The sequence below is a fragment of the Myotis yumanensis genome, unplaced genomic scaffold, assembly GCF_028538775.1.
Source record: "Myotis yumanensis isolate MYYU_CA2020_CCGP unplaced genomic scaffold, mMyoYum1.0.hap1 SCAF_10, whole genome shotgun sequence".
Lineage (NCBI taxonomy): Eukaryota > Metazoa > Chordata > Mammalia > Chiroptera > Vespertilionidae > Myotis > Myotis yumanensis.
Window position 1 is genome coordinate 47,954,178 of NW_027223761.1, and position 15,085 is coordinate 47,969,262.

General features: G+C 45.8%; 1 protein-coding gene across 1 annotated transcript in view; it reads right to left on the bottom strand.

The window, feature by feature from the left end:
* The window catches only part of TENM4 (teneurin transmembrane protein 4), a 743,366-nt gene that overhangs the window by 149,719 nt on the left and 578,562 nt on the right, over nucleotides 1-15,085 (bottom strand). Inside the window, 1 exon segment of the mRNA XM_070425699.1 lies at nucleotides 1,133-1,234. Within this exon segment, the coding sequence (XP_070281800.1) occupies nucleotides 1,133-1,234 (102 nt within the window).

The following is a 15,085-nucleotide window of genomic DNA, read 5'->3' on the forward strand; positions in this document are numbered from 1 at the left end:
CCTTCCTGGTCCTCACCATCCAAGCTGAGACAGCTGCTCCCTTTCCCTCCGATAGGCACTCCCTGCACGTGACCTCCCTACCGTGTTTCTCACCTATTAGCCGCTTTGTAATCGTCGATTTTGTCTGTCTCCCAGGCAGAGAACTCCTGGGCTTGTTCAGTGTCTAGCACAGGACCAAGCCCGAAAGGACACAAAGCAGGTGACTGATGAGGGAGAAAAACCAAAGGGAGTTTCCCCAAAGGGCGTGCCAAAATCTCAGGACGACAGATCTCCTTTGGTGTTTTCCTTGTTGATTCTTGCAGGACAAAAATGAAGGCCAAAGGCAAACGGTAGATCATGGCAGCCTTGAAACTATTGCCATGGGGTTATCATTAGACCCTATGTGCCCAAATCTGAAACAACACTGGGGTCCTGTGTGGAGGAGAGCAGTCTCGCCCACCTCCCGAGTCCTTGGTGGTCTCAGCCATGATGCTGCCTGTGCTGTTAGAAGGCATTAACTGAGCAAGAAACCATGCCTCCCTTCTCTGGGCCAGGGGAAACCACACTAGCTGAAGGTGAACTTGGAAGACGCTTGGCAAAGGCTGATCATTCCTCTAAGGGGAAATCCGCTTTTCAAGGACCCCCATGCCACTCCTTCTGCCCCCACAAGGGGACATGAGGTTAACTGCGGCTGCCTTTTCCGTCCTGACCTCCTGGTCATGCACCTGTGGGTCAAGTGGCCTGAAGAACTCCCTCACAGGGTTTCTGAAGGATGGCCCTTGGGAGCCCTTCTCGCAAGAGTCATGAGTGGCCTGGAGCCCTACCTGGTTTGGCTCAGTGGGTAGAGTGTTGGCCTGCGGACTGAAGGATCTCCGGTTGGATTCCAGTCAAAGGCACATACTTGGGTTGCAGGCTCTACCCCTAGTGGGGGGTGTGCAGGAGGCAGCTAATCAATAATGCTTTCATCATGAATGTTTCTATCTCTCTCTCTCCTCCTTTCCTCTCTGAAATCAATAAAAAAAATATATATATATATATATATATTTTTTTTTAAAAAGAGTGGCCTGGAGTTCTGCACTGGCTCTGAGGAGTGGTACCTGAGCTCCCCGGGGCATGGGGAGTGGAAATCGCAGGTCCACACCGGGGCTCTCACCTCTGCCGCAGTCGGGGCCCAGGAAGCCCAGGAAGCAGTGGCAGGTCCCAGAGATGCAGTCCCCATTGCCGTAGCAGTTGCTGGGGCAGTTATCCACCGATTCTGGGGGAGAAAAGAGAAGGAGAGCTGAAAACAGAAACTTCTTCCCCACACAGAAGGCCCAGGAATCAAGCCTCAGGTTAACACATTCGAGCTCTTGTTGCCCAGTCACTGAAAGCAACCAATGAAGTTAAGAATTATATGTTACTAGAGGCCCAATGCCGAAATTCGTGCAAGAGTAGGCCTTCCTTCCCCTGGCTGCCGACACCAGGTTCCCTCCGGCACCTGGGACCCGAGCTTCACTTCGGCCACTGGCTTTGTCTGGAAGGTCGTCTGGAAGGACATCTGGTCTAATTAGAATATTACGCTTTTATTTTTATAGATATAGCCTTGGCCAGTGTACTCAGTGGTTAGAGCATCAGCCAAAGCACCAATGAGTCTCGGGCTTAATTCCTGGTCAAGTGCACATACCTGGGTTGCAGGTTAAATTGTGTCCGGGTCAGGGTGTGTGCGGAAAGCAACCAATTGATGTGTGTCTCTCTCTCTCACACTGATGTTTCTGTCCCACCCCTCCTTTCCACTCTCTCTAAAAATTAATGGAAAAGTATCTTTGGGTGAGGATTAACAAACAAACAACCTTACATTATTTTTACTCTTACTGAGATATATCTCAACTGACATTAAGAGATGTGTGCTGGAAAATGTCTGCCTGAACTATTTTTTTTATAAATCAAATCTGTATCTACAAATACATTAGAAACTTTTTGCAAAAAACATTAGTGAAAAAAATAGTTCAACCTGTTAGCAGGGCTATCTTTGGATGCTTTGTTATTGGGTGATTCTTGTGGTCTTTACACTTTCCTGTGTTTTATTTTTTTCACAATGAGCTGATATTCCAGGAATCTGGTTTTTAAAGCTACTGAGCATTTGTAAACCTATCTTTTCCCACCTCTGATTTTTCAAGCCTTAGTCTGGTTCCCTCCACACTAGCTAACCAACAGCTGCATGGCCAGCCTCTCAGCTTCCTCTTTTGCTCCCTCCCCTCCCCTCCCCTTCCCTCCTCCCACTTCCCTGATTCATTCACCACCCAGCAGCTTGAGTAATGATGTCTCTGAAACATTCTCCTACTTAAAACCATTCAATGGGGGAGAAATGAAAATATCCAAGCTCCTTTAAAAGGCATAGATCTGGAAACAGCCCAAGTGTGCATAAGAAAGCTGTGGTACATTCCCATCATGGAATACTATGCAGCTGTAAAAAAGAAGGATCTCTTACCCTTTGAGATAACACAGAAGGACCTGGAGAGTATTATGCTAAGCAACATAAGCCAGTCAGAGAAAGACAAGTATCACTCGACCTCACTCATATGTGGAATCTAATGAACAAAATAAACTGACCAACAAAATAAGGCCCAGAAGCATGGAAACATGGAAAAGACTGACAAATCCCAGAGGGAAGGTGGGGAAGGGCGGTGGAATGGGAAAAGATTAACCAAAGTTAACCAAAGAACTTATATGTATATATGCTCTGCCCATGGACACAGACAACAGTGTGGTGATGGCTGGGGGATGGGGTGGGGCGGAGAGGAGGAAGTGTGGAGATAATAGGGGACATCCATAATAATGTCAACAATAAAAAATATACTTTAATAAAGGCATAGGAGTTTCCTTTCATATTCCCTTTGCCCCCTGCATTCCTTATGTTGTTGGACAGTTTATTTTGTTCATTAGATTCCACATATAAGTGAGATCATGTGATAGTTGTCTCTCTCTGACTGGCCTATTTCACTTACCATCTGCTATGATGCCCCTCTTGAAAGATGTTCCTTTCTCTAATTCTCCCTCATACTTTGGGACTGTCTGAGTGACATGTCAGGAAATATCAAATTCACTTCAGAAAGGTTTTAGTAAAAAAGTAGTCAATGTTGTGTAGCTCCAGTTAGTACAGCTATTAGCTAGAAAATCTATGCATGCGGAACTGCCCTCTTCCCAAATGCTGGGTATGGAACAAAGGAGAGAAATCACTATATGTGACTATCTTCTTTGTGCCATGTATTTCCACAAAGTTTGTCTCATTTCACTGTCACCAAATCCAAAAGGATGTATCGTTATTCTCTTTTTTTTTTTTAAATTTAAGGTGGCTGGGAGATGAAGTGACTTGCTGAAGCCCCTACAGATACAATGGCATGGAGGCAAGATTCAAACTCAGGCCTTAGGACACCAAGCCTGGTCTTCTTCAATACTATTATGCTCTCTGGGCCTTAAAGAAATTCACTCCATAGCAAGCCAGGAGAATGACTGAGGTGGCAGATCTGGGGGACAGAGAGGCCAATCCTGAAGACACCAAAGGACACAGCTGAAAGGTACAGAATTGTAGAACTTTTAGAACTTAAAGGGATCCAAGAGACCATCTAGCCCAGCGGTTCTCAACCTGTGGGTCGAGACCCCTTTGGCGGTCGAATGACCCTTTCACAGGCGTCGCCTAAGACCATTCTGCATATCAGATATTTACATTATGATTCATAACAGTAGCAACATTACAGTTATGAAGTAGCAACGAAAATAATTTTATGGTTGGGTCACAACATGAGGAACTGTATTTAAAGGGCCAGAAGGTTGAGAACCACTGATCTAGCCCAAAGCTTTCATTTAATAGAGAAGGAAACGGAGCCGAGGAAGGGCAGTGACTCACCAGGCCTCAGAGTGAGTCTGCACTCAGAGTTGAAAGTAGAGGAAAGGTGGGCAGAGTTAAGGATTCAACCACGTCTCAGCTCACAACTAAGTCTTGAAGCCAAGGCGAAGGCCTCTGGTAGATGAGATGCTACCACAGAAGATGAGTCTTGCCCACGGGACATTTGCAGCCTCAGGGGGGCATGAGATGACACTGGACGTGAAGCGGCTCCGCGTGGAGGTGAGGAAACCTGGCCTGGGGTCCATTCTTCTGGCACCATGCTGGGTGACCTAAAGCAACTTCCAGCCCATCTCACCTTCCTCATATGTGAAATCAAGGTGAGGGCAGAGGTGACCCCTAGAACTGCTTCCTGTTCTAAAATTCTGTGCGTCTGAAATTGAGAGCAACTGTGCAGACAAGGCATCCATACAAGGGCATTGAGCCTTAACTGCAGCAAAGCACTATGGCCCATGGACATAGACGATTACAGGGCCAACTTATGGAGACAGCTTATCTGGGGCAAAACCAGCAGAGGGGAAGGCTTCTCAGAGGAGGTGGGCGTGAAGAATGGCGTGGATATGGATAGAGAAGGGAAAAGACAGGGAGATGGGGAGAAACTCATCGCATGGTGCACTTCCCAGAAAGGTCTTTCCCAATTGTCGGCCACTATCAACTTGGAAGCTACTTTAAAAGTTTGGAAATAGGGTTCAGATGTGTGGTTCCTTTCATGAGTGGGCGGGAAATTCCAGTTGCTCCATGTTGTTCCTCTGTTAACACCAGCAGTTTTACACTAACAGGTAAGAACAAGAGGGTCTAACCCAGCATAAGTTCTCGTTTCAGGGCAAAGTGGTTGGGTCCCTGCAGAGCGAGGCTCACAAGCCGTGGCCCCAGGTAATTCTGCTCTCACTTGCTTTGCCTGGAAAAATCCATATTCCTAATACCTTTACTTTATAAGTGGCTTCCTAAACACTTGAGAGAGAGAGAGAGAGAGAGAGAGAGAGAGAGAGAATGGCTTAGAAAGTTTTATTTTGAATATTCTTTTAAAAATAAGAATTCTGAGTAAAGTTTAAGGCAAGATTATTTTCACTTTTAGCTACTGGAGGGTGGGCTCCACCTGCGGTATCACAGGAGTACAGTATAGAGGCGGGAGGCTGGGCCTCGGGTCTTTTCTGCTTCTAAATGGCTGTGGGGCCTTGACCATGTCACTTCATCTTTCTGCACCTGTTTCCTCATCCCTGCCTGCTTGGCAACTCCTATTCCTTCTTTCAAATGCAGCTCCAATGTCACCTCCTCTGACAAGCTTTCCTGATTTCTTTTTTTTTTATTTTTAATATATTGATTTCAGGGAGGAAGGGAGAAGGAGAGAGAGATAGAAACATCAATGATGAGAGAGAATCATTAACCGGCTGCCTCTAGCACGCCCTCTACTGCGGATCAAGCCTGCAACCCGGGCATGTGCCCTTGACCAAATTGAATCCGAGACCCTTTAGTCCGAGTGCCAATGCTCTATCCACTGAGCCAAACCAGCTAGGGCCTTCCTGATTTCTTAAACAGGCTAGGTTACTCCAGGTCTCTTTCTTCCCTTCCCTCCTACTAAAACCCCAAACAGTCCCCAGCATTGACTGTGAACTCTGAGGGCAGACACCGAGTTTATTCATTTCTGGATTTGCCCTTGTATTCATCTCACAGAGAAGGTCTCAATAAATGTTTGTTGCCATCACTGAGAGAATTCAACTGGATGATCTCAGAGGTCTCTCCCATATCTAAAGTCCTATGGTTCAGTCCTTCTCAAAACCTTGGTATAAATGTCTAATAAATTACTATAATTACCAGTTGCATTTATAACAGGATCAACTGCAGATCAATGTTACACACACACACTTTCTAGATTTTGAATCATCTGCCACAAAGCTTTCGTGGTGAAAAAGTGAGGAAAGTATGTTTTCTGTGACTGAGTCTGGTGTCGGTTGCTAAATCTGACAGCACAGAATGCTGTTTGCTACAAAACTTGCCCCAGGCTGTTGGTTTCAGAGAAGGCAGAAGTTTTAGGAAACATGGAATAATTTTACGATAGTAACAAGGAAGTGGGAGGGAGACATTTGGAGAATATTGCTGTTTGATGAAATGTTTCTGTATATAGTTTTTCTTCCGTTTGGAAAGATTTTAACTACTTGGGGTCCACCTGGGATCCCACAGATGATGAGTCCCCTCTGACGAGATAGCTCTACGCTAAATGCTAGTGCAGGAGTGACACTCACTGGCTTGGGAGGAGTGTGAACTTTATTGACTAAACATGCTGTTATGTTTCCAATTAGTGTTTGGTGAATGTCTTCCGGCTGCAGTTCCTTCCTGCTTTGCTCATGTCCAAGCTCCAGCTGCCTTCATTCTGCAGAAGGTGTTCCTTCAGATCTGCTCAAATCTAAATGGAAAATGCAGCTGCCTACGAATAACTGATTTTCCTAATTGGGTATGTGGCATATGGGAAGGCAGCCCCCCCTCACCCCCCCGCCTTGCTTTTGTTTTTCCATCACCACAGTGGGTCCTGCTAGGAAAATTGATTCTCAGGAACGTGTTTTTCCTTCCATCAGTGTTGGAATGCAGAGTTTAAATGTTTCCTTAGCTCCTACTCTGGACATGTGTTGTGAGTGGGCGTGTTCTTGGGATGTTGAACAAACTATTGCTCGAAATACAAAGGGGCATCCGCAGTAGGAAGAAAGACAACAGTGTTCTTCCCTGGAGGAGACATGGGAGACAGGAAACCACAGGGCCTCGGCGAAGCCACTGCAGCACCTCATCTTGTCTGCTCACTACACTTTTCCAGAACAAATCACTAGCATCAGCGTGTCCAGGTGAAAGGGTAACAGTTGATAAATACATCCTTCCGAGTCCAGGCTTGATTGCCGGAAAAGCCTGCCTTCATTTGCCACCTTCTGCTTTTCGGTTTTGAAGTCTCAAAGCCTCGTTTTGTAGGAAACAGGAGAGACCAGAGAAAAATCCTGCCTGGAGAAGGACTACTGGGCAGCCTAACTGTGGACTCCCATTTCACAGGAGCAGTTAGCCTAGAGAGGAAAGGAGGCTCCCCGCCTCCATCAGCTCCCCAGGGCCTGGGCACCTGCTTCATGCCCTACTCTGAGCAGGCACACCTCTGTGGTCACAGGAGCCTGACCTTGGATTCTAGCACCAAAGATAGAAGGAGCAGCTGTGAGGTGGGAGCTTACCAATCATCCTTGGCTTCTCTCTCTGCTTACCTTGCTCTATCCCTCCCTTCTAGTCCCCCCCCACCCCCACCCCATATTGTTCTCCTGTGATGTGTCCCAGATGACAGAAGCTTGTGTTTTCTACCTACAATTCCTTCCTCTGCTTCCCTCATGTCTCCTTCAGTTGTAAAAGTGGATGTTGGCAACTGTTTGGGAGAGCTCAGTTGAGGAACCAAGGTCTACCAGTGCCTGGCAGAGAACCACTCTCTGACACCTCCTTTGACTTCTCTGTAGGATGGATGCTAATGCTTAGGCAAGAAGGGAAGGATCTGGACTCCGGGACAGCCAACTAGACGACTGGATGTGTCACCTTGACTGCAGCTAGTGACATTATACATCCTGAAAGGGGATTGGGTTTACTATTGGCAACCAAAAGAAAAGAGGGAAACAAACTAGATAGCATAGCTGGGATTTAACTCTACAGCAGCTTCAGGTTGAGGGAAGACTCTAACACAGATCTTCTCATTCCCTCAAATGAACTGTGAAAGATATGTCACTTACTCGTTACTTATAATAATTATGAGAAATACCTTTGCCACCATTTTACAGTTTCAGATGGAGATCGAGAGCTGATGTCACTTTCTCAAGGTCACAGCTATAAGGGCAAATCTGGTAGGTGAACCAAGTTCTATCTGAAGCGGAAGTGCGTGGTGTATGGCCTGGACCAAAATCGGGGCTCTGGAGCCAGGCTGCCTCTTACTAGCAACGTGCCCTTTGGCCAAGTCATCTCTAGGCATCAGTTTCCTCACCTGTGAAATGGGGTTAATAATAGCACCCATTTCAGAGGGTTATTGTGAAGAGCAAATAGTATAACGCTGTGCATGTAAGGAGGTTTGCCCAGGACTTGGCAGAGTCAGTATTTCGGTTTGAAGAAAGGGTCAGACATGCATTTCATTTGGAACTAAAACAACATACTTACTTGATCTAATGAATCCAACCCAGGCAATGTGGGTTATTGGGGATAAACATGCGCACATATGCATATAAAACACAGAGCAACTCCCCATGGTTAAACTGGGAAAACAAACAAGCACTGAGCTGAATGTGAAGAAGGCAGGGTGTTTGGGTAAATTCCCTCCTGGGGAAAAGCACTGTCAAAGCAAATTAAACCTGTTGTCTCCCAGAAGCCCAAACACAGGCAGACTCATGCCAACAACTGAAAGAACTTTCCTCCCTCTGCACACTAGATTGGCACTGGGCAGGTGCCAGGTGCTGGAAAGCTGTTCCATGGCCCGCGAGGTGTCAGTCCCTGTAGGTGCCCCAGCTTCCTCTGCAGATGATGGAATTCAAAGGCTTTTCATCTGCAACAGTCTAGGTCAAGGCAATGACAAAAACTTGACAAAGCCCCTGACAGCCTGGGCTTGAAGCCAGGTCTGCACTGGCATATGAACTGGGAGATCTGTTTTCAATCATACCCAGAGGTCTACCAACCACTACTAAGCGCAGCTCTAAGGAGGGGGGGTCTAGGAAAAAGACCGTTCCCTTGATGATATTAGGTCTTGGTTCTTTGTTAATTATTTGGGGGCAAAACAAATTTCATCAATAACACTATGAACTCCTTGAAGATAAGCAGCACGTCTGGTTCTTCAAAGAGTGATGAGTGCTACACACACACAAGTCCTTAGTGATATTTGTTATTGAGAAATTCAGCAGGAATACAAGGGAGAAATGAAATGCAGGGCAGTATGCCTGGTACAAGTCAGAATCAAGAGAACAGTTGGTGGTCAACAGGCTATTGTTTCCTTGTACAATGCCTAGAATGAAGGGAGTGACAGGAAGTTCAATTTTGTATTGTACTCTCAGGCCATATTTAGAGTTCAGCAGTTCACATCTGGGGGCCACATTTAAGCGCCCGATAAGACTAACTGGAGCGTGTTCATCAAAGAACAACCAGAAGGATAAGAGAACTTGAAACCACATTTCAAATAAAGAATTTTTGGAGGAATTGGGAATTTAGCCTATAAAGGGGTATGAGCTCTGTTTAAAAACATCTGAAGGGCTAATATGGGAAATAAGGATTAGACTTTTGTTCTGTGGACCTAATAGGTCCAATGAGTAAGGACTACAGTCCTTGGGGAGTGGACTTGGTTCAAAAGAAGAAATAATTTTGTAAGCCTGAGAGCGGAATACCACTTCTTATGTTGGGTTATAGTTTGTGGATGAAAATTGTAAACTTGAGGGCAGGAAATATGTTCTTCATCTCTGAATAATCAATAAGTATCCCCATTGACTCAAAGCAGGTGGTAAATGACTGTTTATTGGGTGGATGACTACATGAAGGGACGAGGTAACCTATCAGGTCATACATGGGCAGTCACTGTATGTACTGAAAAAGAGGGCAAATTGCTGACTGGTGGGGATACTGCGGGCGGATTAAAGGTAAGCTGTATGACATCTTCCAAACCTGAAATCTTATGATTCTCTGAGTCATGGTGGAAGGGAACATGCCTGGACTTTATCAAGAAACTTGGGTTCTGCCCTAACTGGTTTGGCTCAGTGGATAGAGCATCGGCCTGCAGACTGAAGGATCCCAGGGTCAATTCCGGCCAAGGGCATGTACCTTGGTTGCGGGCACATCCCCAGTAGGGGGTGTGCAGGAGGCAGCTGATCGATGTTTCTCTCTATCCCTCTCCCTTCCTCTCTATAAAAAAATCAAATATATATATATATATATGAAGCTTGGGTTCTAGTCCTACACCTGCCACCAGCTTGTTAGGTGACCTTGGCCCTTTCTCTCGGGGGCTGTTTTTTCACATCCAAATTCACTAAATTTATTCAGCAAGTATTTACTGAGCATCTACTGTGGCTCAGGAAGTGTTCCAAGGGAAATGGATGGCTTGGGTGATCTTTCAGATTTAACATCCTGTGATCGAATGAATTAAACCAAATTGTCAGTACTTAGAAAAATGACACAAACAGATTAAGAAAAAGAAATCTTAGATGATCATCATGTTTAGGGCCTGAGGGAGAAAAAGAAAGTTTGTTGCTTAAGGGCAGGCTCCAACTTTTCTAACCTGTCCTCAGATAACTAGCCTCATATTATCATCTACCCTGCGAGAGGGGTCTCAGAGAGTCACCCAGGCTGAGAGAACAGGGACGGGACTGGGAAGCAGGTGGCTGGCTGGCTGCCTCTAGCGAAGAGCTCCCACATCTTTTCCCTGGGCTGTCGGCAGCAGCTTTGGCAGCTGTCAGAGTCCCTGCAGTTGGCTCCGGTTCTGCTGCCTTTCCCAGAGAACGCTGTGCATGCATGGCGTCCTCCCAAGGCCCGTGAGCATATGCCAGAGGGGCCACCGAGACACACACATCACATGGTGATGAGGTGGACAGGTGCTATGCTGCTCAAGAGCATAAGGGCCTTCAAAGGAGAGGTGCTGCTCACATGTTTGTAAACACTTTTCCTTCCCTTATATATTCATCAATCCTTCACCCACAGCTCCTTCTGAGGAGCCCTGCTTTGCCCACAGTCCCTGCCTGGGTAGCTGGCACAGGCAGACCAGATGATGCCACCTCCCCACTGGCCTTAGGTGACTGGACTGGGATGAGCTCCTGACTCAAGGATACTAGATTCACATGCTGACTAACCAACACTCTATGACATGGCCAGAGTCCCAGCCTCTAGTATTTGAACTGAAATGTGCTCAGGGAATGCGGCAGTGGGCCACACAGCCCATGAGAAGAAGAGAATGAATGGGGCCCCTGGAGCTGCCTAGACTTCCAGAGGCTTTTCAGTGTCTATTTTAGTCCCAAACCATGTCAACCTTTCAGAAACGCAGTCACCGCCACAGCTGCCTTTCCTTGAGGTTACTTGAGTGTGGTTTTGCTTCTTGCAACTGAACGAATCCTAACATATCCATTCACCTGGACATTATTGGGCTGTGCCTAGTAGTTTGCAGGCTTTGATGACAACTGCTAAGTGCAGGACTTAATGTTTCATTTTTATTGATTTCAAAGAGAGGGAGAAGGAGAGATAGAAACATCAGTGACGAGAGAGAATCATTGATTGGGTGCTTTCTGTTCGTCCCCTACTGGAGATCAAGCCCACAACCTAGGCATTTGCCCTGACTGGGAATCGAACTGTCACCTCCTGGTTCATAGGTCAATGCTCAACCACTGAGCCATACCGTCTGGGCAGGACTTAATGTTTTTAAACCATTTCTACATGCAGTTTTATTTGATCCTTATAACAGCTCTGTATGGAGGAAGGGAAGGTGCTATGTATGATTCGCTGTTCTGTAGATGAGAAAACGAAGGCACAGATAACTGGCTGAGGTTCATGCAGCTAATCAGTGGCAGGACTACCCTTTCCTACCCAACCTAGGGGTTCCTCCATCACACCCACTGCCGGTCCGATAATAACACATGCTGGTCCCACTCCTTCTGCCTTCAGTGTGTTAGGTACAGAGTGAGGACTACACAAAGGATGCTGCCAAGACCAGGAACTTCCAAATAGCACCGATTTGGGTTTTGTTCACGGAAATTCTTGTTTTAAAACATACCTGCTAGCCATCGAAATGCAATTCCAGCCATTCACAACCCTATCATGCTGGACAATAATATTGATCCATTTACTTTTTATCATTCCTCCCTTCAAACGAGTATCTGTGGGATCCGCTGTGCTGATGCCATCAGGGGGACCCAAAGTGTGGTCCCCATTTGAAAGGAGTAGTGGGAGGCTTTGGGCTTTGGGATAGGAACAGATCTGGGTCTAAACGGCAACTCTTCTGAGGGTGAGACTTAGAGTAAGTCACTGCATCTGAGATCTCAGTTTACTTATCTGTAAAATGAGAAAACCACGGTCCTATACCCTTGTTGTGAAGATTAAATAAAACCACTATATACATATATAGGTATGTGTATATGTATGCGTATATATTTAGACATATACCTGGAACATAGAAGGTGCTCTGGAAATGTTGCTTCACTCCTATCTCTAGTATACTTTCAGTGGTCATCAAATTTTAGCCTGTGTCCATCCCCTGAAGGGCTTGCGAAAGCATGAATTGCTAGGCCTGACCCCTGGAGTTTCTGATTTAACAGGTCTGGGTAGCGACACAGGTGATGCTGATACCCTTGGTCTGGGTACCACTTTAAGATGCACTGGTCTGGAAGAAAGGCTGAGACTTTAACACAGGTCTATCAAAACAAGCCAGAGAGGCCCGGCCGGCATGGCTCAGTGGTTGAGCGTCCACCTATGAACCAGGAGGTCACGTTTTGATTCCCGAATCAAATCAATCACGTTTTGATACTGAATTTCTGTTTTAAGAAAAAAAAAACAGAAAAAATTCGGTCCTCATGTCCACGATTTGATTCCCAGGCACATGCCTGGGTTGCAGGTTTGATCCCCAGTGTGGGGTGTGCAGGAGGCAGCTGATCAATGATTCTCTCTCATCATTGATGTTGCTATCCCTCTCTCCCTCTCCCTCACTCTCTCCCTCTCCCTCTCCCTTTCTCTTTGAAATCAATAAAAAATATATTTAAAAAAAAAACACTAAAAAACATACAAACCAGAGAACAGAAAGATCCCAACTCTGAAAGAATGCAAGCACTTGTGGACCACATCCAAACGGGAGGGCTAGGTCCTCCTGGAGCTGGTATTTGAGTGGCTTTTACAGAGTAGGCAGCCTTTTGAAATGCAAAGCAGTTCTGGGCAAGGCGGGGGTCCAGTAAACCAGATCCAGAACAATAATCTCTGCTGCTCCCACGCAGTGACCTGCTGATCAGCATGCCAACTCCACGTCAAGTCTGTCTTCAGAACAAGTTATTTAAGAAATCAGTTTTTTAAAAGCTCAACTCAGCTGCTGGCTAGAGAGTTCCATCTAATGAGCATCACTTTGTGCTGAATAATTCTGTGCTGACAGACAACAACAGGGGAACAGACACGGGCTCTGAGGAGGTGGGGGGAGGGGAACTGCTAATTATTCTCCAATCATTTACCAGGGCTTGTTACCAAGCTCAAGATGGCTTGCAAACCAAGAGGAAACCAAGTCCCCCTTCCCCCTGTATGTCAGCACAGCCAGGACCGAAAACACCCAGAACTGGGTAAAAATGACTTGCGGGCTAGAACTCTGTGCCGGCCTGCACTCCACTCAGACAATGGACATGTCTGGCTGGCGCAACCCCTCGCCTGGCCCACTGTGCCAGCATCCTAAGTGGACTTCTGCCTCCAGCCTTGTCCCTTTCAGCCCAGCCCTGTCAACCACAGCTGTCACTCTGGAATTGTGTCTCTCCAGGTCACCGCTCTATAGCATCTAGCATAGCTCCATAGCATCACAAACCCGAGGTCTGTGGACACTTTTGTTTGCAAAGTATTTTAAAATTTGTGAATTCTTTTTTTTTTTTTTTAGGGAAAGTCCATAGAAAAATCGTACTGGCTTTTCTTGAAAAATTGGGAAATCCAGTGTGGCAGCAACCTCCTCTCACTGAGGAGAGGCCTGGACCCTGGGGTTGACACACTGCCGTTCCTGCAGCTTCTTACGCTGTGGTCACCGCCTGTCCCCGAGGCACCTGAAGGTATGACCCTGGACTGAGCAGTGCTTCCCAACACTTTTTCCAGTACCATCCTCAGGCTGTTGCCATAGTCACATACCATCCGTCCTATTATTCGCTTGTCGTTGTTTTTTTTTTTACTCATTTATTTTCTTAAAACAGAAATTCGGTATCATTATGAAATAATGGCTTGACATACCTAATTATACTTTTTTTCCAGTTTACTAAAATAAATTCATAATTGTTGAAATAGAATCTGTTTCTATGATCTAAAATCATCTCAAGAACTATACTTTTGGGAACACTGGAAAGGAGGAAGCCCACATTTCTGAACCAGGAGTTTAAGGCTCCGATTTCCTTCCCAGACTTGTTCCTTTGCCACAAGGGTCCTCATGTCCACTTTTTGCTGCTGCCAAATTGCTCCCCACCCCCTCCTGAACCCACACAACCTTTCTGGCATCCCCAATTGTGCCAACGCTGAGAGGGCCTGCAAAGCCCATCCTCCATCCCCTTACACCTGTGCAACTCGTAACCATCCTTCCTGGCCCAGTTTAGATATTACCTCTTCCATGAAGCCTCCTCAGATTCCTTCTAGCAAGAAAGCTTTCTCTCTCTCTCTCACCTGAATCCTAATGGTGATTTAATTCGATCCTTCATGTATCACCCACTGCTTTCTACCTGGAAGTATAGTTATTTATGAATATGGCCCCTTTTCCCTAGCAGACTGCAAATTCCTTGAAAGGAAGGGATCCATTTCCAATTCGCCTTCTTGTCCGTGTCTCCCTGGTGACTGGCATATGCCTTGTCTAGAGCAGCTACTCACTCAACACTTGTCAAATATCAAATAACAAAGAGTGACTTGATTTCTGCCTCCAATCCTGATGCTGGGCTCCTTCTGTGGGGTCTGGATGGCTCACTTCCTTCCTTTTTAAATTCTTTTCTTTCTTTTTTTTTCATATTTCACTTCTATTCATTTCTCTTCCTCCAGTCCTGTTCCATCAGTTAAACACTGTATTGGGGTCTCTTCTCCCAAAGCAGTGCTAACTGTGTGTTTGGGGAGCACGCAGTAATAAAACTTTGCAGGGCCCCAAACCTGTTCTTTAGCAAGAGCTGTCATGATGGTTTCTGTGAATTATATACTTGAATTACTTCTTCCAGGACATAACACAATAATGTGATTAATAGGATGGACAAATTCTCAGACTCCAGTGGATCTTTCTTTACAATAATTATAATGTGTGTTGGCCTATCTCACAATGATTTGAACAGTATTTCTTCCTTATTTATCTGGTAGGTAACACTCAACATAATAACTTGGGTCTATATCTTTGGGCCAGAGGCCAAGTTAGACTTCTGTTGGACACCAAATCCTATTATAGATCATGGTAATGTAATTATATGATCACGTTAAATATTTTATAGCTGCTCTAGCCACGGAGGCAGATCACTACCTCAGCCTCTAGGCAGAAACTGTCCAATGACAAAAGCAAAGACTACATAT